General features: G+C 53.9%; 1 protein-coding gene across 3 annotated transcripts in view; it reads right to left on the bottom strand.

Moving 5' to 3' along the window:
- Nucleotides 1-24,214, bottom strand: part of IRF8 (interferon regulatory factor 8) — a 79,229-nt gene that overhangs the window by 15,656 nt on the left and 39,359 nt on the right. Inside the window, exons 1-2 of one of the 3 annotated variants that reach the window (XM_047846203.1) lie at nucleotides 6,470-6,580; nucleotides 2,881-3,055 (exon numbers count right to left, since the gene is read on the bottom strand). In XM_047846203.1, coding sequence (XP_047702159.1) covers nucleotides 2,881-3,054 — 174 coding nt within the window. In that variant the 5' untranslated portion in view covers nucleotide 3,055; nucleotides 6,470-6,580. Of the gene's footprint in view, nucleotides 1-2,880; nucleotides 3,056-5,944; nucleotides 6,438-6,469; nucleotides 6,581-24,214 lie in introns of those variants that run through there. The other 2 variants (XM_047846205.1, XM_047846202.1) reach the window with 2 other exon arrangements.

Here is a 24,214-nt window from a genome sequence, read left to right as displayed (position 1 = left end):
CACCACCACATGTGGCCCCCGCCCAGGCACTGCATTCAGCAGCAACCAGCATTGACCACACACGCTTCCTGACTCAATGTTACTGCCCCATCTCGTGTCTTAAAAATCAAGCACTATTTTTTTTTCCTCGAAGGCCTACGGGGTTTGAAATATCTGTGCTACTAAGTAAGTTCTAACTCACTCAGGCCTGTCACAAGGCTGATCGAGGAGAGAAACAAGCCTCAGTCAACAAGGATTCCACCCACCCCACCGCCCCGGGTTTATGAAAAGGAGGCAAAATGCTTTTTGAAAAACAAGTGGGAGTGGGGCACACGAGGGCCTCGGTGTGCCCAGGGACGGCACCAAATGAGCTCCGTCCTTCTCACCCCCCATCTCTGGCCCTGCCCCACGAGGCCGGCCGCAGAATCCTATCTGCAGACGACGAAGAACGCTCTGGTATAAATGCCTTCTGAAGCTCCACTCTATCCTCGTAACTCACGGATTTTTTTAAAGGTTTTCTTTGAACGCTTCGAACAAAAGTCTCTCTACGGGACCAGAAGATCCATAAAATGGCTCCGTGCAACCGAGGCCCGACTGCGGGCTCTTCCCGTGGGCGTCGCGGGGACGCGCCCTCGGAGGACGGGAGCCAGCCGGCATGGCACAGGGCGGAGCCACGTGGCCGCCTCCCCCTGTTTCGCACCCGCGTGCCACCCTCCCCGTGGCCAGCAGCTCTGGGGGCCGCCCGCGCCCCCCTCCCACCCGGCTCCTGCCGAGATTGTGGGCTTCTCTCAGATTGCCACACTGGGCGACTGCGAAATGAACGGAAACACTGGGAATCTTACACATTTTTCTCAACGCTGTTGAAACGGCCATGAAGGGCATTGCATAAGACATATAAATCTGGGGCTTTATTTCAGTGCCCCCAGAGCGTAAGTTGAAACAGGGAGCTGCGTGAAGGGAGAGGCCTGGCAGGCCACCAGGGGCCTCGGCCAGGGCCCCTCCTCCCTCCCGAAGAGGCTGCCGTGATGGTCACCCTGAAACCGTGTCCTCGGCACCCCACGCGTCTGCTTAAACCTGTTCACTCTGGCCGCGGTCGGCAGCCTGCCCGGTTCTCAGTGGGGAGGGGGGAACGTGCCCCCCCCGCCCCAGGCGGGTCTGGTAATGTCAGGGCGCCTTTGGTCGTCACACTGGGAAGAGGCGTTACTGGCATGTGGTCGGCTGAGGTCAGGGGTGCCGCTGAACGTGCCCCAGTGCCCAGGACGGCCCCCCAAGGAGGAACTAGCTGGCCCCAGATGCCAACAGGGCCAAGGCTGTGGGGCTCTGGCCTGTAGCCATCTACCATCCAGAACTCCCAGCGGGCCCAGAGAACCTTGGACACTGTTTAAATGTAGCCAGAGCCACTCCCAAGAGAGGTCCACCACGAGCCCCAAAGGCAAAAGGCACCACCAAGAGTGATAAGGGAGCCATTACCATTGCCAGGCTCCTGAGCCGGGGTCCTCCAGGGGAAGAAATCTGCTGGACACTCAGGCTACATGGGGCCCCCTGAAGGCGACTGAGTGCACTCGTGTCCGCCCGCATGTGCCCACTTTTCTGGAAGAGGGCCAGTAACTGGCAGCAGGTTCCCAAAGAGACCCACGCCCCCGGATGACAGAGGTGACAGAAATGCTCAGATGCGGAGCCTCCCCGCAAAGCCCAGAAGCACTGATTACGCCTCTGAAGCCAGCTGCGACCTGCCTATGCTCCGCTCTGGGGCCAGGGATGATCTCCGGTCGCTTCTGTTTGGTTGGGCCAGCGGATCAGTCATCCCTGGCGAAGCATCCGGGCGCTGCGCTGGGGTCCCGCAGGCCTGCGCTCCCTCCCTCACCACGGCCCAGGGTCCGGTTCCGCCCTTCCACAACTCAGCCTGCCCCGCTCCTCCCCCATACTCACTCCCATACCCCCATGCCCACAGAACAAGGGAGGGCTCAGGGTCAGCCACCTGCGGTGCGTCTGTTTGCAAACAGAGAAGCCTGGGCTCACCTTGACCGAGGGATCCAAATCTCCCAGGGAGAACACAGCAGGGAGCCTGCATTCCTGGAGCCTCAGAGAAACCCACAGGTGACGATCACCCCCAGGGGAATGACAAACACCTCTGCTTATGGGTACGGCTCGGGCTCGCTCGGGGGCAAGGGCTCACGCTTGGGCTGCCAGGCTCCATCACCCAAGAGCCATGAGATCTTGGACAAGTCCCTTCTCTCGGGGCCTCTACAGAGGCAGGAGAGCAGCACAGCCGTGTGTGGAAGGAAAAACAAACACGTGGGCCAGGCCTGGCACGGGGCGAGCTCTCACTGGGCGCTGGCGGTAAATAGCGAGCCTCTCCATGCTTGGGTACTTCTTATTCTCAAGGGAAGGAAGACTATTTTAGATATCTGCTGCCGCCTCAGGACACCCTACGTGACCAGGCCCCGGAAGTCACGACAGATGGTATCTCTCTCATCTGAGCCGACCCTACACTGCCAGGCAGATAACCTTGAAAAATGAAGACTTATGCCCTTCCTAGAATTTTTTGTGGATGTAGGCGGTAGCGTCCGGGGGTCTCAGGGCCTCGGAGAAGTACTCTCACTCCCGCTTCACTAGTCCTCGTGCAAAATAAACGGTGGTGTAGGTGATAAAGGTGCCCTCAATTTCCTCGGGGGGAGAATGCCAACAACACACAACCTCGAAGGGATTCGATCACACATACGGTAGATGCAAAATCACCCGGTATATATTTCTGAGACACGTTCAGCACTCAATCGATGTTTGTTTTAAGAAAATAGGTTAATTTAAGAGCAAATAAGAGAGAGGTCACTCAACCCCTCCACGGGCCTGCAGGGAAGACAGAAACCACTGGTGACGCGGGGAGGGAGTTCGAGTCTGTACCTTGAAGATGGAGGCATCCACTTCCTGATTATAATCTTGTTTGCCAGCGTGTTTCCAAGGGATCCGGAACATGCTCTTCTCATCATTTTCCCAGATCAGCCCCGGGTACATGTTGCTGTCGATTTGCTCGATCAGCCACTGCCGAAGCCGCCGGCCACCGTTCCGGTCACACATCCTTGGAAAGGAAATAAAACACATTCTGTGATACTACAAATATCGTCCCGTTAATCGCAGCGCCCCATGCACTGGCACACCAAACAGCACTGACAGGAAGATCAGAGGGTTGCCACACAGGTGCCAGCCTCGGGGAAACCCACGGACCTGGGACGCCGGGCCACCTGCCGAGGGGAGGCCATGCCTCCCCTGGGCCTCAAACCCCCGAAGGAGAAGTGGAAGCTCCCCGGGAAACCTGCAGCTTCCCAGCAGCCAGACGTCAGCCCCTCCTAGGGTTCCGCCTGGTACTCCCTCCAGCTTTCGCCCCTCGCTCTGGTTTGGGCAGACAGCCCCATCTAAGGACACCTTTCCGCTCACAGTACGAGATGGGGAGGAATCACTTTTACACTGTCAGGTCCCTTTAGTGAGCAGCTCGTCCCTCCGAGAGCAAGCTCCATTACTCGATGCCCAGTCTGACCAGTGTTCATGAGTAAATATGACATCTGTGTGTGCCAAGAAAGAGGAGATCCTCAAGGCTATCCCTTGGAGATGGTTCCTTCACAGCTGGGCTAACGATAAGACCAAGAGTCTGGGAATGAGACAGAGCTGGGGGCCCACTTGAGTCCCGCCATCTCCCAGCTGAGTGACCCTGAACCATCATTTAACCTTGGGTGCCAGGCACCCAGGCTGAAGCCCCAGGACAAGTATCAATACTTTGCGTCATTGCGATGAGGGCTCAGAGGATGTGTATAAAGCACCTGAGGCCATGCCTGGACCTTAGAAGGTTCTCTCTAAATACCAGCTGTCATCTCTTCCAACTTTCTTCCTCGGGAAGTCTTACGACCAACGGGGACAAAAGCAAGGAAACCCACTCTGACCACTGGACAGACCAAGTTAGCCGGGCTAGACTCTTCCAGAAGGCACCAGAATTTGGGGATCTCACCAGGGTGCCCAGAGACATCCTTTGGAGGAACATTCTTGCCAGAACAGGCAGCTTTCCCAACAGCCCAGAGAAAAAGAGAGAAGAGTCATGCCACATCAACTCATAGCCCACATTTACAAGAACAGGGGTGGAAATCCCCTAGGCGGTTGGACAGACGCCCACCAAAAAAAAAAAAAAAAAAAAAAAAAAAGCATTTCTATTCTTCTGATTAAAATGTGACCTCTTCGGGCAAATCGGTTTGAGACAATCAGTGGAGACAAGACACAATGTCCTCCAGAATACAGTCACATCCAGAGCCATGCCGCTCCATAACGTACATGACTCGGAAACCAGCCACCCTGCAGGTGGCTGTCGGACCGGAAGGGGGTCCGGGTCCCAGAGAGAAGGTGAGTCCCAAGTGCTAGCTGTAACTTTTCCATGCCCACCGGTGGACGTAAAAGGAGTGAAGCACGTGGGATAGAAATTGGACTTGGATTTGGAAACTGCAGACCCCCCTGGAGAAAAGACAGGAGACTGTCCCCTCGCTTGAGGAATGAGCTGTGTGCAGGAGGAGGGTGAGGGGCCAGAACACGATAGAAGGAGCGGTCTCTGCGGGTCTGTCAATTCAATGAAATGTGCCCACTCAGGAGTATTTTGTTCACCCTCTTAGTACTAGCTTTATAAACCCCGTCCGTGTTCCAGGAGCCCCCTGAAATGAAAAAGCAAGATTTTGTTTGTACGGGTGCTTTTCTAGAAAGTGAACCAACACCTTCTTATTGAGATTTCTAATGGATTCACAACTCCCAAAATTGTTAGGAACAACTGCCTTGCTGATTTATAAGAACACGAAAAGAGAAAAGACACAGAGGACACTAAGAGGAAAAGTGATTACGGGACATGAAAACGGGACAACACTTTAGAAGCCATCTAACGCAGCCGGTTTGCTCACAGGAGGGAACATGGAGACCCAGAGAGGCACCCTGACCCCCAGGCACCCCGGCCAGCGTCTTCCTTCACTGACTCTGCAGAGAAAAACCACGGTTAAGTCACGAGATCTAAGCACATGGACCGCCCTACCTAAACTTTCACTGAGATCACCTCTAAGACTCTAAACAGCAGTAAAAGCCAAGATTCTAGCTCGACGATGACCCACAATGATTTATTGAACGCTAACAAATTAATTCCACCAAATGCCAAGCCAGAAAAAAATGTATAAGTCCAGTCACATGTTTATAACTTCCTCTTCCTTGATTTTTAGGTAATAATTCTCTTTATGGGCCAAGTCCTATCTGGAGCTAATCTGCATCCCAATAAATGAGTCCGGGGGATCAGGCTTCCCAGGCAGGAGATGATAAGACGCTTAGCCCGGGCCCCACCCAACCCAGATTCCAGGATGTGCCCATGAGGCCACAGAGGACTCCCCTCCTGCACTCCTCAGGGCCCCTGGGCATTTGCCTGGTGGCCACAAATCCCCATCTCCCCTGACCCCAGACCAAAAGCATCAAAGCCATTTCTTGCTTGGGCCTCAATCTTTCTGAAATGACTGAACCCAATTCTGTTCGTTGAGGAACCGGACACAACCCCAAAGGACAGGCTCAGAACCTTCATTTAAGGACCAGCTCCTAATTTAGGTTAAAAAAAAAAAAAAAAGTGTCATATCTCCCCATATGTTGAAGGGTTAGGTTGTTTTGGGTTTTTTAATGTTTATTTTTGAGAGAGAGAGAGAGAGAGAGAGAGAGAGAGAGAGCACGAGCAGGGGAGAGGCAGACACAGAATCCGAAGCACGCTCCAGGCCCTGAGCTGTCAGCACAGAGCCCGACGCAGGGCTCAAACTCACGGACCATGAGATCATGACCTGAGCCGAAGTCAGATGCTTAACCCACTGAGCCACCCAGGTGCCCCCAGGGATAGTCTGAAGTTCTGGAAAATTCAGTCTCCAGTTTCCATTCACAACACCCTCCACAACCTTGGGGAAGCAACATATCTCACCTTAGAAAGCCTCCCCTTGGCCCTGGAGCTTTTACACCAAAATGCTCCCGTTTGCTGTGAGCCCTACACAGCCCTTCTCGCCAGGGACCACTGGGCTATGACAGGAGCAAAGGGCCGCAAACCCACTCATAAATCCTAACTGTCAGCAGGCAGAAGAAAACCCCAGGGCGCACCCCTCCACAAGGCAGGGCACACAGCCTCGGCGAGTTTCCGGGCAGTTTCTGGGTCGTGACCCTCCAAGCGTTCCTCCAGGCAGCAGGACTTGGGCGAGACCCAGGGGCAGCTCTTGCCAATAAAGGGGTGAATACTTCCCCTCGTTAGACAGGCCATTCTAAAGTTTCCCGTGCAAACCAGATTTTAAGAAAAGTGGGATTATTTTTTGTCAAGCATCAGCCATTTAGGGAGCGGCCACCCCATGCTCAACGCCTGGACTTTGGGTTTGGGCTCCGGAGGACCAGCAGAGGGGGAGGAGAGACAGAGCCGGGCCGGCCCGCCGCCTGGGCCCGCTCTCGCCCAGCCGCCTACCTGCCGCCGCGCGCGCCCGGCCCTCCGCCCGCCTTCGGCGCCGCCGCCCGCGTTCCCACGCTCGCCGCCGCGCTCCAGGGATGCGGCCTCGGGCTCGGGCGCCCGCGCGAGTGTAGGGACGGGGGGCGGGCCCGGGGCGCCGAGCGACGGCCGCGCAGGCCAATGGGAGCTGCGGGGCCTCCCGGGTGGCCCAATGGGCGCGGACGCGCCGCCAGGACCGCCCAATGGGCGCGGCCCGTCCGGCCCGCCTTCTTCGAAGCGCTCAGCTTTCCGAGAAATCACTTTGCGCAGGGGCGGCCGCTGACGGCCCGGGTGCCCTTCCGGGGTCCCCGCCGGGGGTCCCGGGGGCGGCGCGGGACGGGGGTGTCCGCAGGAATTCCCGAGGGGACTCGGGGGCGTCCACGCGCCCAGGCCGAGGGCAGGGCGGGCGGTGGGTGTCAGATGGCGGAAGTCAAGGCGCTGCCAGGTTCTCGGGGCGATGCTGGGGTCAGACCGCGGAGGTGAGGACACGTCGGGGCTGGGGCGAGGGTCAGATGGCGGCCTTCAGGACACGGTGGGGCTGGGGCCCGGGCCGGGTTCAGATTCCAGAGTCAGGGCTCTGGGATTTATGATGGGTGTCAGACGGCAGAGGTCAGTGGAAGTCACGGCTGGGATGGTGGGGGCCCAGAGGTTAATGCTGCAGACAGCCTGTGGGTCCCCGCAGAGTGACCCCCAGGGTGCCCACCCAGCCCTGGTCAGGCTATCATCTCTGTGAGCTGCGTGGGAGGCATCCGCCACCCGGAGGAAGCCCCTAATAACATGTCCAAACAATGGCCAACCTTACATCCGACATGTGTCTACTTACAGACCGGGTCCTAGATGACGAATGCTTGCAATTGACCGGGAGTGTTTAAAAAAAAAAAAAAAAAAGTGCCCAGCTAAAAAGGTATCCGAAACCACTGACCTCTGAAAATCAGAAATAAAAACAGGATTGTCTAGCATACTAGTGCTAGAATGTCCAATTAGGGAAATTTTCATCATAAATTATTTTCCCCAGAAAATGTCACTTGTGTTGAGGCAGGGTCCTCTGTGGGTCTGTGTCCAGTTTCCAGCCCCTTGTGGATGTAAGCTGGCATTTACTATATATGGGAGTGCAGTGGGGGGCAACAGTGATGACGGAAATGACAAAGAAAACCCTCGAAGACAGAAGGAAAAAGACACGTTTCCCCACACTCAGGCCTGGGGCAGCCTTATATAGAGAAGGAGAGCCTTCATTGGTTTTTATGGCCTCATCGGCCACTAATACACAAGCATCGGTGTTTTCCGAGCCATTTATTCATTAGGCTTTTCAAGAACCTATAAAAATGTTTGAGCCTGAGAAAGAAATGTTATTGGCCCCCAAATGCAAAAAGTACGCTGCCAGTTTGAAATTACTAAATGCTCAAAGAAAATCTCCCAAAACATAATGTGCCAACATCAAATTGTAATTTATTAACTGATAAACATTCCATCGTCTTTGAAAACCACATGTAAGTTAGAAATCACTTGGTAAGAATTTCCTGACACCATGATTGCCAGGAAGTCACAGCAATCAAAAATTAGATGAGTTCCCTGTCACCAAATAATTTCAAGTGAAAGCTATTTTTTCAAAGCTCAAATTCTTTAAGAGTGGTTGGATAATTTTGTGGGAGTATTTTGATATGTTTGTTAGGATGTGGGACAAGCTTCCCGAGCTCAGAAATGCTTTAAAGAGGCTGCATGGATGTTTATAGTCCTACCTTTTCACAAACGTGCCCCTTAAGCTACCCAGAGTTACTGACCGATCAGTGCTGCCCACCACACAAAGATGTGTGCTCAACACTCCAGTTGGGTAAAGACAGGGGCACACAAATATAGAGAAGTCAGCCGTGGAACCGTCACAGCATGCATTACTGGCGGTAGGTGTCACTGTATACATTACGGGAGCCGTTCACAATACACGAGCTTGCGTAAAACTGCGCCTGAAACCCGTATTTTCACCGTGGTGATTCCTCACTGCCTAGCGACAATTTCTAACCTTAGCTGTTTAGCTCTGTTCTTACTTAATGAGCATTTATTGAGCCACGGCTGTGGGTTAGATACGGTGCCATGGACCGAAGACCCAAAAAACAAAAGAGTCTCTGACCATTTCTTCCTCTCCGGTGACCTGCCAGCACCCCATAATCCAGGTAGACTTCACCCTGGTCTCTGCCGCAGCCGTGGGCACCTTCGTCCTCCGTGTCTCTGCGTCTCCCACCCGTTCCCCCTGCTGAAGCCTCTCCCTCCAGGATGGATTCCCTGTGGCTTCACAGCACGTCTAGATGTTCATCTTGGCATCTAGAAACCATACCCTCCTGGGGCGCCTGGGTGGCTCAGTCAGTTAAGTGTCCGACTTCGGCTCAGGTCACGATCTCACAGTTTGTGAGTTTGAGCCCCGCGTCGGGCTCGCTGCTGTCACCACAGAGCCTGGTTCGGATCCTCTGTCCCCCCCTCTTCCTGCCCCCCCCCCCGACTCTCGTGTCCTCTCTCTCTCTCTCTCTCTCTCTCAAAGATAAACATTTAAATAAATAATCAAATAAATAAATTATAAAAACCGTACCCTTCCAAAATCACCTCTTACATCATCTGACCTGAACCCTCTCCCTGGGTCGCAGCCTGCCAACGCGGTCAGAACAGCACGTTGTGCAGCCGGCCCCGGTTCCCATCCCAAGTTCCTGGCTTACTAAACGTGTGACCTTGAGCAGAGGAGTTAACCCTCCTAAGCTTCAGTTTCCTCGTCTGTATAATGGCGCTGATGATACTGTTATGTTAAATCATTTGAAATCGCTGATATTCAGTTGCTTTCTGCTCTAACAGAAAAGGCAGTTTTGCATGGTTCAGCCTAGTCACGCCTGCCTCTTAGGATTAGCGAGGGTTGGTGAGACCATGGGGGGCGCCAGGGAGGTTGCGGGCTCAGTAAGGGAACTGGTGGAGAGATTTCTCAGGTGGGGAGATTTTTATTTTCCAGTCCCCACCTTTGCACTTTCCAAGCCAGGCTTAGAGAGGAGGGTTCAAGAGAGCTCGGAAATGTGCTCGCTGGGAGGACAGGTGTGAACTCCCGCCCGAGAAAGCCTGGGGCGGGGGCTCTGACTCCTGTTCTGGAAACCTACCGGGCAAGGGAGACCTACTGGGTCGTGGCACCGAGCACGTCTGATGAGCGGGTCACAGCCCGCAGCCTGTGCCTTGTACTGTTCATCATCTACCTAAACACACTAAAAAAATCTCCAAATCTCTATTCATTTCCTGTGTCTGCTGTAACATCCCCAATAACTAAAGGCGTAAAACAGCACACATTTATTATCTTGCAGTTCTGGGCGTCAGAAATCCAGCCCGGGTCTCGGGGGACTAAGATCAAAGCGTCCACGGAGCTGCGTTCCTGTGTCTTTCCAGCTTCTGCCAGCCGTGTTCTGGGCTTGGGGCCCTTGCGAGAGACCAATCTGTGCTGTAGATAAGCCACCCAGTGTGCGTGTTTTGTCATAGCAGGCCCAAGAAGCTAAGACATTCCTCTCCCACATTTAAGTGCCCTGTGATGACACCAGGTACACATGCATTTCCCACAGGCGTCATCCAGGACACTGTCCCCACCTGAGGACACTGTCCCCACCCAGCTGATTGGTACCTTCAATCCCATCTGCAAACTGACTTTCCCTTTGCTGTGTAAAATGACACGTTCCCAGGCTCCACAGATTAGGACCCAGGTGCCTTTGGGGCCATTACTCTGCCTGCCACACTATCCCTAAGATCCGACTCAAGCCTAACCTTTTTTTTCTCCCTCCAGCCTTTGACCCTCATTTTAAACGCACTGGACTCCAGCCACACGGAAGTCTTTGTGACATAATTTGTGGGACACATTTATGAACGATTGCGCTGAATTCTCCTTAAGATAAAGAATAAAACCTTGCTCTGGTTTAGCACACCTACTTAGCACAGCCCTGAATTAGGGGGGGGCCTTAGACAGACAAGAGGTGGTCTCGTGGGGACAAGAGGAGAGAAAGCTGGAAGAACATTCTTTCGTCTTTGTGCTCTAGGAGAGGAGTTATTTTTTTATGCTCCTCTTAGCTGAGCATCTCCAAGAACCCTCGGTTGTGGTACTTCCCTGGAAGGACTCACGAACTCAGCACAGAGTTGTACTCACGGCCAGGATATTCTAAGGACAGGACATACAGCACGATCTGCAAAGGCACAGGCACGTGGGCAAGGTCTAGGGGAACAGGGGCCAGCTCCTGGCAAAAGCTGCCACGCTTACTCCAAAGGCGCCCATGGCTGTGTCCCTGCTAGCAGCTGCCTGCATTTACTTGCGAACGAGGGTGAGTTGCGTTTTCTCCCGTCGCCCAGGGGCGCAGCTCACAGGACAGGCGGGAGTGAAGGCAGGTGGGAGGAAGGCCTCCGGGGAGGGCCTCTCTCCTGCCGCCAGCATCGCCTACGCTGCGTGGGGCCTGCTGGCTGCCAGCTGCGTCTGCCGGCCACGGGGACCCCGATGTGCCTCTCTAGCTTCTCTGGCTTCCCAGGCTTGACCCCACTGCCCCCCAAGTACAGCCCTGGGCTTAGGAAACAAGGACCACGTTGGATTTTTTTTCCCGAGGGCGTGTTTCCGTGAGACCAATAAACAATGACTCTAATGGAGTTGAGCCCCTTCAGGATGTGATACTGACTCTGAATTGAACTTTCTGTTTAAGACCACATCCACACAAGGACATGACTGCTCTCCTCCAAGACAGGCAAGGCCAAATCGTCGAAAGGCTGGTTAATTGCTAAAACTGTGAATGGCCAGCCAAATAGCACCAGACACACGGGCTGAGGAGCAGGACAGTCAGAAGAGTATTCATCTGGGTGGATACGAAAGAAAGGCTTTAAAGAAAACACAATGTGCCGGGGGTGCGGCGGGCCGTGGGTCAGAAGCATAGCGCCGGCAGGACAGGATGCTTGCTAAAAATAATCTAACAATTGTCTCAGTGGGGCGCCTGGGCGGCTCAGTCGATTAGGGTCCGACTTCGGCTCAGGTCACGATCTCGCGGTTCGCGAGTTCGAGCCCCGCGTCGGGCTCTGTGCTGATGGCTCAGAGCCTGGAGCCTGCTTCGGATTCTGTCTCCCTCTCTCTCTGCCCCTCCCCTGCTCACACTCTGTCTCTCAATAATAAATAAATGTTAAAAAAATTTTTTTAAATAATCTAACAAGCAAGAAAACAGTTGGGGGGGGGGGGAGGGTAGGTGCAGGCAAAGGGTCCTCAGACAGGACAGAGAAAGCAACAAAGCCATGAACGAAACGCTAGATACACGGGGCTTCACTAAAATCGGGAGTTCGTGTTCGTTATGAGACGGCATGAAGCGAGCCCAGAAACTCACCACACCCATTTTCACGAAATGACTTTTGTCTAGAATAGAAAGAAGTCCTAAGCACCAGTAAGAGAGAGATTCCATCTCCACTCCAAAGCAGAGGCGGTTGGGTGCCTGGACCTTCTGTGACGCCAGACGTCACAGGCCGTTTTCAGAGAAAGGCAGTGGGAACAGCTGTGTGGAAATGCACTTTGTCATCTGTGAGTCGGCCCCCTAGTTAACTCTCCGCTTGGCTGTTACAGAAAACTGCTCTGTTGTGGCGCATGGCGGGCGCGGTGACGGCGTAGTGCCCGGACCTGTGTCTCTAGCGGTCTTCGTGCGACACGTTTTAATGCCCCGGAGCCCCGGCAGGCGCTCAGGCTTTGTAAAAGGAACATGACTTCCTTGCCCAAGGCCGATCCCCTTTGCGAGAGCTCCTTGATGTGAAGTGGTTTGTGTGGGCACGAAACAAAGGACACATTTGAATCAGTCCTTCTTCTAAGACTATCGAGATGAAGTCTCGCTAACACGGAAAGTCATGTTCGCGCTCTGACCTTCACGCGTGCGTCTGTCAAGAGACGGGACACGTGAAGCAAAGGGAAAGATCAAACAGCCACTGCACTAACCAAGTAAGTGGCCACACAGCACACGAGAAGCTGGACAGAGTCGTCGGCCAGGGAGACGCGAATCAAAACCCACAGCAAGACACCCCTATACACCCGCTGGAACAGCCAAAATTATAAAGAGACCAACAATCCAGGCGTCGGGAGAGACGGGGAAGGATGAGGGCGATGACGCGCGGCTGGCGGGAGCGCAAGCTGGTGAGATCGCTTTGCAAAACACAGGTGGAACCCGTGCCCAGAACTTCTCCTCCTAAATCTGTCCCCAACAGAAATGAGTGCAGGGAGCGCGTCCACCAAAACCCACGTGCCAGAGACTTCAGTGCAGCTTCACGCAGAGTAACACCCAGTGTCGGACGGAGGCAGCCCGGATCCCGACGGGGCTGCGCGCAGGTGACCCGGCGCGTCACAGAGAGAAAGAGCACACTGTCACTCCAGTCGGCAGCGAGGACGCGGCTCACAGACACGACGCTGAGTGAAAGAAGCCAGAGCAGCGGTGTGTGCTTTCGTGTGCACGAGTTCAGGAACAGGCTAAGGTGGCAGAGGTCAGAATAGAGGTCACCTCGGCGGGGCGGGGGGGGGGGGGGGGGAGGGTGGCATGGGGGCGGGGCTTGAGCGGGACTTGATGGGGATGAGTCACCAGGGAGCCATCGACACCTTGGTCTGGGGGTGGGGGGTGCACACGGCCGTGAACGTACGGAAAATCCGTCCTGCTGTGTTCAAGGTGACTACAGTGGCAGAGGGGCCACTCACAACCTGCGAGCGAGTGACGGGGATGTTGGCTCAAGCCGAGACGCCCGACAGACCTTGGCGAGGTCAGAACAAAGACCCGACGGTGTGCACGGGCGGCCCTGGGCCCACAGTGCAGGAAGTCTGAGCTCTGCCTGAGAAAGCCAGACTACTTGAAAGCTGGCTCTTTATCCAGGCAGATAAGGGAAAGATCCGTTCATTAGTGCACCCAGCGCAGAACAGATGGCTGCAGTGTATCAGGTTGTTAAACACACAGGGCGTGTGTGTGCGTCTGTGCGCGTGTGGGCACACGCAAGAGCTCAATCTTTTTTCCGTGTAAGAGGCTGTCTTTCCATAAGAGGGGGATTTCGTCAAGGTGCCGAATCGGGGCTGACTCAAGGGCCTTGGGAAGGAAATATTCAGAACCTGGACACAACTCGTCTGCTCTAGGGATGTGAACTTTGAGCCCATGTCCTTATAAGCAGTTTCTCTTTTAAGTGAATCAATAGGTCTATTTGTTCAAGGTGGAGTTCGATGATTATTTACCAGTTGCTAATATTGCCCCCAATTTATTTCTTTACCCCGGAAGGATGACAAAAATCTGAGATAAGTCTCTGTTTGTTTTTACCCTAAAACCCATTACTTTTTTTTCTGTTTTTGTTTATTTTTTTTTTATGTTTTTGTGTATTTTTTGAGAGAGGGAGAGACAGAGCACAAGCAGGGGAGAGGCAGAGAGACGGAGACACAGAATCTGAAGCAGGCTCCAGGCTCTGAGCTGTCAGCACGGAGCCGGACGCGGGGCTCGAACCCACAGACTCTGGACTGTGAGATCATGACCTGAGCCAAAGTCAGATGCTCAACCGACTGAGCCACGCAGGTGCCCCTAAAATCCATTACTTTTAAATGCACTGTTTATTCACTTACTTGATGTTTATTATACATTATTTATTATATATTATCCTCGCAATGTGCCAGGCACTAATTCATAACCACCCTCCAAAGGAGCGAGGGCAAGCATATAAAACTTTAAAGAATTTGCATTAAACATTTGATTTTTTTTTTTTTTTTTTGCCTTTCAAATATAAACTTTATATTCACACCAATTGAGACACTCATTGAAAAGAAGAGCTTTTTGGAGTAAACGGGTTCTAAGCACAGATCAAAAATATCTACCCCATTTGGGGTTACTGCAAGGAAATACCACTTTACCAAAACTATCGATTCTGACATGTAGTGTAGATGAAAGTCTTTAAATTTTAATATGCGTAAGTAACACGGGGCGCGTAGTACATTCGGGCTGGGGCCAGGACCCTGCTCGCTCGACCAGCAGTGCTTAATAATCTAGAACGAGTTGATCCAGCCCGTCTCTGAGCTACCTTTGTAGACTTGCAACGACTATCCCTCTGATAAACATACGACTAAGCACAACGGTGGTTATTTACCTCTGCGTAGAGCCATAGGCTCTGAGGATTCAAAGAGACATTGAAAACAGTGAGCCAGAAGCCCGTCTGCACACTGGTCCTAAGAGACAGGGTGGAAAACTTGACAACAGTCCTCACGTGACCTTCTTTCAGACCTCTGTGGCATGTGGGGCTGTGTGCCAGTGGCAGGACTTGCTTCCGTGTCCACTGCAGTCCACGTAATGGGTGAGCTGTGTTTTCACAAGCCCTCTGAACATGGGATGACGTGCCCGGTGTGTTGGGGAGCTACCTCTCCCCCGGGGACCGCGGAGGGAACAGGTGCTTTCCCGGCTGTGGCAGTTTTTTTGCGGGAAGTGCTCCGGCGTCATCAGGAGAGAGTGACTTAATCCAAACTACTCAGGTCCCTTGCAAGTTTAAGATCCTGATTGCAGGGGCGCCTGGCTGGCTCAACAGCAAGAACATGTGACTCGATCTCAGGGTCATGAGTTCGAGCTCCGCACTGGGTGTAGAGATCACTTAAATGAAAAAAAAAAAAAAAAAAAAAAGATCATGATTCCAGTTCATTGTCACTAACGGGAACAGGGGCAGTTAAATCCACACCCGGTCGTAATTCGTTTTGCTGGAGCCGCACAGTCACTGGCTGTGATGTGCCACTTAACTAGCAACAGAGAAAGGGCGCAGGGAAGCGATAACGCGAGCCGGTGCCCAAGGCCGAGGAGGCGCAGCGCAGGGACCTTCTGGTGGCCAGCGCTGGATCACAGGACTCCGCCTGAAAGGGAAGGGGAGGGCTTAATGGCCTCGTGGGCCGTAACAACTTCAATCCGCAGTTTGCTTTCTCTTTGACAAAACGCTTGCTCTCGGGCCTTCTCATGTGGTTTTCCAAACAGCCCTATGGGACAGGTATGATTGTCCCCATTTGGCAGATGTGCACGGTGAGGCCCAGGGAGGCTGAGAGCTCTTGACCTCAAGCCCAAGGCTCCTCCCACTCCTCCACGTCGCTTTGCCCCGGGGGTGCCTGTCTCCTCTCCTGGAAGATTAAAGGCTTGAACTGGCCAGGTGCTTCAGTTTCTTCCAGACCTCCGGGACTGATCTCTCCGGCAGAGCTAGGCTACAATGCCCACCCACTGGGAACTTGGGGCGTGGGAGAGAGGACACAAGTGGCTGAAATTTCTTTACAAGTTAGTCATTTCCTTCCTGACAGCCTTCTTCTTCCTCTGAGCTGTTGCTTTGCACCCCTGTCACCTACTCATGCAAACAGAAGCATCATCACTTGCGGGTCAAACTGGAGATGTGTGCGAACACCACCTGCTTCCCCTCCGCTCCTGGAGCAGGTGTGAAGGTCGCGTCTGCGGGAGGGTCGCACGAGCTCACACCAACCCTCGGGAGCTGCGCACACCCTCTCCTTGCTGGCTTCCAAGTCTTGGGGCTGCTTTCCGGGCCCCTGAGCGTTGGGGACTATCTCTTCGTAGAGTAATTTCCAGGGACTCTTTCTCTCGGATGCGAGTAGATGGAAACCTGTTTCATCCCAGGAGGTAGGACTCCGGAGAGTCAGCGTGTGCTGCTGACGCCCGCAGAGACCCCCCTGTATTGAGCAGGTGCTTTACCCTCTCAGGCAACGGATGCCATGTTTCTTCCCCCCACAGACCGTCCGAATGCTCCTACCTCCTCATTTGCTGTTTGGTTTGGGTTATTTACTGTTTCGATACATGAACTTCCTGGAATGGTGCATGTCCCTCAGTATTCGTATGTTGAAGCCTGACCCCCAATGTAATGGGATGAGGAACTGGGGCTTCGGGGAGTGATTAGGTCATGAGGATAGAGCCCCCATGAATGGGGTCAGTGCCTTTATGAAAGGCTCCAGAGAGACCCCTCGCCCCTCCACCATGTGAGGACACGGCCAGAGGGTGTCATTTGCGAATCAGGAAGTGCCCCGTTATTGGAAGTGAGAAAACAGAACATGACCGGAGAGAGAGCATACCATGTTCATGGATGGGAGCACATAACATCACAGAGACGAGCCAAGACAGTGTTGCACAACGATGTGGGGGGCTTGCCCTGCCCGATGTCCAGTCCTGTCACTGAGTGGCTGGGACTGAGGGAATGCGGTGACAGCCCAGGCAGAGACTGAAAGTCATGGAAGCCACAGGGTCAGCTCGGAAACTGCCCTATGTGTGTGGAAATGTGATGTGGCACCCGGGAGTGACAGCCAACGGCCAGAACAGCTTGCACCAGAAGCAGAACTCAGAAGGACAAATCCAGAGATGTGAACCAGATGGGAAGAGGGGTTTCAGGCAAGAAACAGTATGCTCACAAGGGAATGCAGACAAGGCACAGCTGGGACAGGGAGGGGATCCTATGTTGTCCCTTGACCCAGGACTGACTTTTCAACCTGGTTAGCAAATGTGCCCACGCAAAAGAGAAAGGGGCAGGGGGGTGGTTGGGAGAAAATGCACACACACAGCATATACTAAATGATTAGGAGGAGTAAAGAATAATCATAATCTCCTGTCTCAGGACGCCTCGGGCCTCTCTAGCAGGGACAATCGGACAAGTGCACAATCACTATAATTCAAAGTAAAATATGCATGTGGTTAGAAGGACCTGGGCAGGGCCAGCACGTGCGGGTCCAGAGGGAAAGATAACAATGTACCCGCGCAGGACACTCTGGTAAGGTCGATGAAGCCCTTCCTCACGGGCCACGGGCCGTCTGCTGGAGCTTCTCGGCCGTCTGATTGGGGGCATGGAGGGTCAGGCTGAACACCAGCACCCCCACTGGACACATGCAGAAACGTGGATGCATCGAGGCACAAAGGGTCGGCCAGTCAGCAAACTGGAGAAGGAGAAAACCCAGTTCTCTTGACGTGAAGGAAGTAGGGCTTACCTGTTGCACCAAATTCACCCCAACTGGAGCAATCAGGAAAGACTTCATGGAGGAAGCCACATTTGAAATAGGCTTTAGGGGTTGAGAAGGGCTTTTTACAGGTAGAGGCAGAAAAGACCTAACCGGGAGAGAAACTTGTGGCGGGGACCCCTGGGACAATAGAAAGCCTGGTTTCATCTCTTGGAATCTGGTTGCCTTGTGTGGCAGCCCCCGGGGGACGCTGGTGGTCGCAGGGTAGCAGCATCCAGGTTACAGACGGGAGAGTAAGGGACACGTGGGTGGGGGTGGGAGCCATGCGGAGATGGGCTTTCTACGCCAGAACCCGAGTGACGTGCTGAGACACAGATGGCCCTTGGGAAGGCGGGGGAGGGGGGAGTAGGAGGAGAGGGGAGGGGGAGGGGGGAGGGGAGGGCTCCGTGGGCATCTTCGCCTCAGGTGGGCGGCAGGATGAAAGAATTCATTGTGTCATTCAGAAAAGTTTTCCGTGGGTGGTTGGTCTCCCTGACCGTGAACCTGGGGGTTTCCAGACAGGCAGTTCTCCTTTCCTGGCTCACGGCTTCCCGCCTCCCTCTCTGCCTGGCTCCCGGCTTCCCGTCCACCCCCTCCGCCCGCCTTCCAGCCGGGCAGCACCCCTGCTACCGTCCTGCCCCTCACGCGCTCCCCTGCACCAGACGACACAGAAACACACTCAAGTTCTTTTAATGTGGTTTCAACACCTTAACAGGCGCTACACAAATTCCACACTGGAAAAAAAGAAAAAATGTTTTTCACCCTTCGCCTCTGCAATAGCCAAGCATCCCAGGTGCGGCTTGGCTCAACCCTGTGCATGGACTAAAATGCACTGAATTGCCCACCTGAAAATGGCAGGTTTGGGGGCATGTGAATGCTACCCCAATAAGAAGAAATGAAGAGAAGCAAACATACGGTAGCGGTGGTGGGTCTGGGCACGCAAACGTTTGCAGCTGGGGATCGGGGGGTCAAGTTCGAGCTCCCGCGCTCTTTCGGAAAAAAGGTCATTTGAACGTTCAAACTAAAATCACCCAAATTTCACTGTGCGCATACCCTAAGCTATTGAATGACACGGTTCTCACCCAGCGTTCTCCACTTCTCTCTTCTGGTTTTGACTGGAGGAAATTTAAAAATTATGTCATTCAAAGGCACTGAGGTTGCTGTCTGCTCGCTATGCAGACATCTTCAGGAGACGACAGGGGAGGGAAAAGAGAAGAGGAAATACGAGGCACCTCAGGGCAGAGAGGGTGGTCAGGCAGCTCTGAGGAGGTGACATTTAAGTTAAGGACAGAAATGCAGAGAAATCGGCTGTGTGAGCTGGAGGAAAACCAGCGTCGTGGCCACATGGAGTCATGTGGGAGAAAGTGGTTTGTAAAGGACGGGGCGCCCAGCCAGCCCTGACCCCGCAGTGGTTTCCAGTGTCTTGGGAGAAGTGACAGGGGACAGGGGATGTGGGTGTCGAACTTGAGACCGGGCCCAAAGCTGAGAAGTGCTGTCCCAAGCACGGCGGGAGTTTCCTCCTGGCAAAAAAGGCATTTAGCAAGCGTCACGCTGTAGAATGTATGTGGGAGAGGTTTCACGTCACCTCCATCCAGTGGTTTCCTGATTAGACAATATTTGAGAGTAAAAAAAAAAAAAAAAAAAAAAAAAAAAAAACGGGAGGTGGGGGAAATGCACTTGTCAGTCCTCAGTATAACTTGATCCTGTTCAGAAGCTTTTCAAGGCAGAGGGGAAGCATTATTTTTGGTGGGCAAGTCAGGAGTGCCCGCAAGTTACAGCTGCAAAAATCATGAAAAAGTAAGGTTTTGACAGGAGACGTCAGTAATCCCCTAGGGAGGTCACAAGGATTCTCTGCCTTTTTTGGGTCGTGGACCTCACGGTGGGCTGGACAGTGACCCCTCCGAAGAGATATGTCCACACCCTAAGACCTGTGACTTTGCTTGGAAAAGGGCTCTTTGCAGATATGACTAAATTACGGATCTCGAGATGGGATTACCTGAGATGTAGGAGGTCCTTATAGGACGAAAGGGACACGGGCACCCGGGGAGAGGCCGCACGCAGACAGAGGCTGAGATCGGAGCGACGCGGCCCGAGCAGGGAACAAACACCAGGGTCCCCGGCAGCCAGCAGAAGCTGGGAGACAGGCACAGAATGGGTTCTCCTCCAAAAGCCTGCCGACACTTGGATTTCAGTCGTCTGGCCTCCAGAAATATGAAAGAACAAGTTTCTGTTGTTTTCAGCCACGCGCTTTCTGGCAATTTGTTGTGACGGCCCCAGGACACCCATACAGATTCCTTCGGCAGCCCGATGACAGGGCACTTTCGAGAATAACGGTTTGGGGAGCCACATCATGCAGTGTGTGTATATAGTTGAAGAAGAAACCAATCACCTCGCAGTGCACCTTTCTCTCTTGGCCCTGTGGGCCTCAGGTGAAGAACACGGAGGAACTTCTATGGCTCTCGCTGGAGAATTTCTTGGCGTTTGTCCCTATCCAGAAACCCTGCTAATTTAGCAACTCCCAGGTTGCTAAATACAGATACAGATACAGCGGTATCTGGGGGCCTCTTGCCCCAGACACTGCCTGGGACGGCACTGCCTGGCTTTGGGACCGAGTGACTCGTGTGCAACACAAAGCCTCGAACAATGACTTTTAAAAGGGACAAAGGAATACAAAACATTTCTGTGACACGCCTTCCATTTAAAGTCTTCCAGCTCACTGTGCATTGATCTCCGGGGATAGGAGCAATGACCCCAGACTCTTGAGGGGTCTGGTCCTCCAGCACGGGCTCTGCTCAGATCCGAGCTGTGCCCGCAGTGAGCCTGCTCTGCCCGCAACGGGGTCCCAGCCTCATGCCTTGGGGGTGGCGGAGGGGGGGGAGGGGAAGACTGATGACCGGTCTTTCAGAGAATAGCGCTTTCTGCTTCCAAAACATTCAAGGTAATTCTGGCCCTAAAATCACCACCGCATTTCAACCTCAGGAAGCCAAAAGGACCAAAAGTGTTCGTGTCGGATCACCGTGTCCCCTGATGTACAGATTTGGTGAGAAGACCGGCCACCAGCTGCCCCGGGTCAAACACTTGGGAAGATTGTTAGTTCAGAGGGAAAGAAAGAATCCCCAGGGTCAGCACTAGATCAGACTGACGTGTGCAATCTACAGAAGCCTTCGCCCCTTTAGCACCTCCCTTGCCCCACTGCCAGGGAGCCAGGGCCGCACCCCCCACCCCCGCCCCCGCCGCACCCATAAAGCTGGCTGTGACGTCCAGGCCAGGGAAGCCCAGATGACCCTCATGCTCCCATCCTCCTCTTCCTTTAGTGGCTTGTAGTGGCAACCTCTCCTTGTCCACATCACCTCTACTTGGACAGCGCCTGAAAGCGAACGCCCCCCCCTCCCCCCCACCGATTCCCTCCCCTGATCCCTGGGGTCTGTGCAGGCGACGGGACGTCATGCCCTGATTACGTCTGTTACGTGACATTTTGTAATTAAGATCACTCATCAGTTGACTTTGAGTAAATCAAAAGGACGATTATCTGGTGAGTCGAATCTAATCGCATGCACCCCTGAAAAGCAGAGAGTTTTTCCCCCAGCCGGCAGCAGGAGGGGAGGTCAGAGAGGCAAAGCCCGAGGGGCCACATGGAAAGCATGAGGAGGAACGTGGGTGGCCTCTAGAAGAAAAGACTGGTCCCCAGACGACATCCAGCACGGCAGGGGGGAACCTCAGGCCCACGTCTTCAAGGAGCTGAATTCTGCCAGCAGCCTGAGTGAGCTTGGAGGCAGGGCCTCCCCAGTCGAGCCTCAGGCAGAGAATGCAGCCTGGCCGACCCCAGGAGGGCAGCCCACGAGGCCCTGAACAGAGGACCCGACTGAGTCCACACGGGCATCTGACCTACGGAATGTGAGACAACAGACGGCCATTGCCGGGAGCCACGAGTCCCTGGCAGCCTGCGGCCCAGCAAGGAAGCTGACACAGCCACCGTGCTGTCGGGAGCGGCCCGGCGCGTGGCCACTGGCCCTCGCAAAGTCACAGAGGGAGGAAGCAGCGGACAGAGAACCACGGTGCCACTTACTGGACACACCCTCACGTCGCCCCGCCTGCCCCGCCCCTGCCCCATCCAGTAGAGCAGCCACCCCCCACGTGTGTCCCCCGAGCGTTGGAGACGTGACTGCTCTGAACTGAGATGCTCTGTGGGTGTAAAAGCCACCAGGTCTGGGGGACTTCGTACGAGAAAAAGGAACGTGAACTATCTCACTGTTAACTTTTATGTTGAGTACGTGCCGAGCCGTTACGAGCACGGATCCGTTGCGCGAAATGAAAAATATTATTAAAGTTGGCGTCGCCTCTTTCTTTTTACTTCTTTAATGTGGCTTCTGGAAGATTTTAAATTAGGCACGAGTGTCACATGGCCACGTGTCACCTCGCCTGACCCTCACCGCTGCGCCGCACCTCAGAGGAGAGAACTTTGTGGAGTACAGTGATCCGCGTCGGACGGCGAGGGGCAGGCCCAGGACAGGCCTCGGGGTTGCCTGAGCCCACGCCCTACTTCCCAAGACGCCGCCCTCCCAAACAACCACCAAGTCTGCATCCTCGGTGTCCTGAACCAAACAAAGGCTTCGGGGGGGGGACGAGACCACACGCTGATCGACCCAGGGCAGCCTCTGGGGGCAGCGGGAGACCCCTCGGACCTCTGCACATTCTGCGCGACGAACTGGCTCCGAGAAGCCGCTTGACTGGCACCACGGTCGTCAGGGACGCCCCTTCTCCAGGACGCCCAAAAACGTATCACGAGAAGAGAAAGGTTAGGGTCCCCACGACGTGATCAGTTTTTATAAGTGCCTCCTATAAGCCCGGGTTATCTTCACGTTAACTCCCACCCAAGGTCCCTGCAGCCAACGGAAGTGGCCCGTGCTGCGTCTTCACGCTCTGTGGACACAGTCTGGGAACAGAAAGGGCAGCGGTGGCCTGGGCTCTCACACGCAGTCCCTCCACCTGCCCTGAAGACCAGTTCCACAGGGGGTTCGGGGACCCAGGGGTCATCCTTGGCACCAGGGGAAACTGAGGGGTACGTGCACCCATTGAGGAAGTGGTGAGCTAAGGACCAGAAGCGGGGAGCAAAGGACATGGCTCGGTCCCTCATAGTCACTCACACCCGTCTCACGTCCACCCACAACGCTGCCGTCTTTTACACTCTCTTGCTGTCCCGCTTCAATTTATATTCCGCTTGAACCCCCTCGTAGAAAACGTTTGTCCCTTCACCATTTCAGTGTTCACTGACTGTGTTGAGAATGCCAGGTTCCGAATTCCCCTTTCGGGAAAGCTGGTATCATCATCGCCGAGCCTACCCTCAAGGATACAAGACCTGCCAAGCACACCACCTCCCAGGAGCCCTCCTGGGATTGCTCCCGGAGGTGTAGGTCAGAGGCGGCTGAATGGTGTCGGTGGGGAAATCTCCAGGGTCATGTTCTGAAACTCTGTAACTTGTTTTTGTAAAAACATGTGACACTCTTCGTTACTTCTCGAAAACTCTTGCTCTGAAGATGCTGACCTCGCTCCCATGGACTGTGTGGCTCCAGCAGGGAACTAGGCTCCTTCCTGCACATCCCAGGATGGGCTGAGCGTGACCTGGGAGAACGTGCTTCCTTCTGGGTCACACGACCTAACAGGGGTGACTGCGGGTCGGGAAAAAGCAAAATGCTCCACTCAAGTTCCCGAGACCTTGAGGAGAGGGTTATGATTTTTCTTACGTTGGAAAGGAACCAAAATTCTTTGATTACAGAAGTTTAGGTCTGCCATCAAGCCTTGGCATATTTTAATTCTTAGTACATTTTTTCCCCTGCCGGCATCGCATCCGGCCAACTCTGAGTGCACGTGCCTGAGTACATCCTCTGCTTGGAATTGAAAAGGGGAAGGGCACCTGGGTGGCTCCGTCGGTTAAGTGCCCAACTCTTGATTTTGGCTCAGGTCACGATCTCACAGTTTGTGAGATCGAGCCCTGCATCAGGCTCTGTGCTGACAGCACGGAGCCTGCTTGGCTTCCTCTCTCTCCCTCTCTCTCTGCTCCCCCCTGCTCGTGCACTCTCTCTCAAAATAAATAAATAAACTTAAAAAAAAAAAAAAAGAATTGCAAAGGGGAGCTTGGGGACCCCGACCTGCCCCTTGCTCCTCCCCTCCCCTATACACTGGATCTTTCTTGTGTTTATGCCTTTTAAAAATTGATGGGGGGCGCCTGGGTGGCGCAGTCGGTTAAGCGTCCGACTTCGGCTCAGGTCACGATCTCGCGGTCTGTGAGTTCGAGCCCCGCGTCAGGCTCTGTGCTGATGGCTCAGAGCCTGGAGCCTGCTTCCAGTTCTGTGTCTCCCTCTCTCTCTGACCCTCCCCCATTCATGCTCTGTCTCTCTCTGTCCCAAAAATAAATAAATTTTTTTTTAATAAATAAATAAATAAAAATTGATGGTCACATCTGCTCATGCGCGTTCAGGGCGGCGCCGTTCACGATAGCCAAAAGCAGAAACGGCGCGAACGTCCATCGACAGATGACTGGAGAAACAGAAGGTGGTCCAGCCACTCAGTGGAATCCTAGTCAGCATCAAATAATAACGAAATCCTGACTTCATGCTGCAACATGGATGAAGGGAACCAGACAGAGGGACAAGCGCTGTCTGAGTCCACGTGTACGCTGGATACACAATAGGCAAATCCGTAGAATCAGAAAGTAGATGATGACTATGAGGGCTGGGGGA

Source organism: Prionailurus viverrinus, unplaced genomic scaffold (assembly GCF_022837055.1).
Source record: "Prionailurus viverrinus isolate Anna unplaced genomic scaffold, UM_Priviv_1.0 scaffold_38, whole genome shotgun sequence".
In the NCBI taxonomy this organism is placed as follows: domain Eukaryota; kingdom Metazoa; phylum Chordata; class Mammalia; order Carnivora; family Felidae; genus Prionailurus; species Prionailurus viverrinus.
Note: the sequence above shows the minus strand (reverse complement) of the source record. Positions and strands in the feature narration are given on the sequence as shown.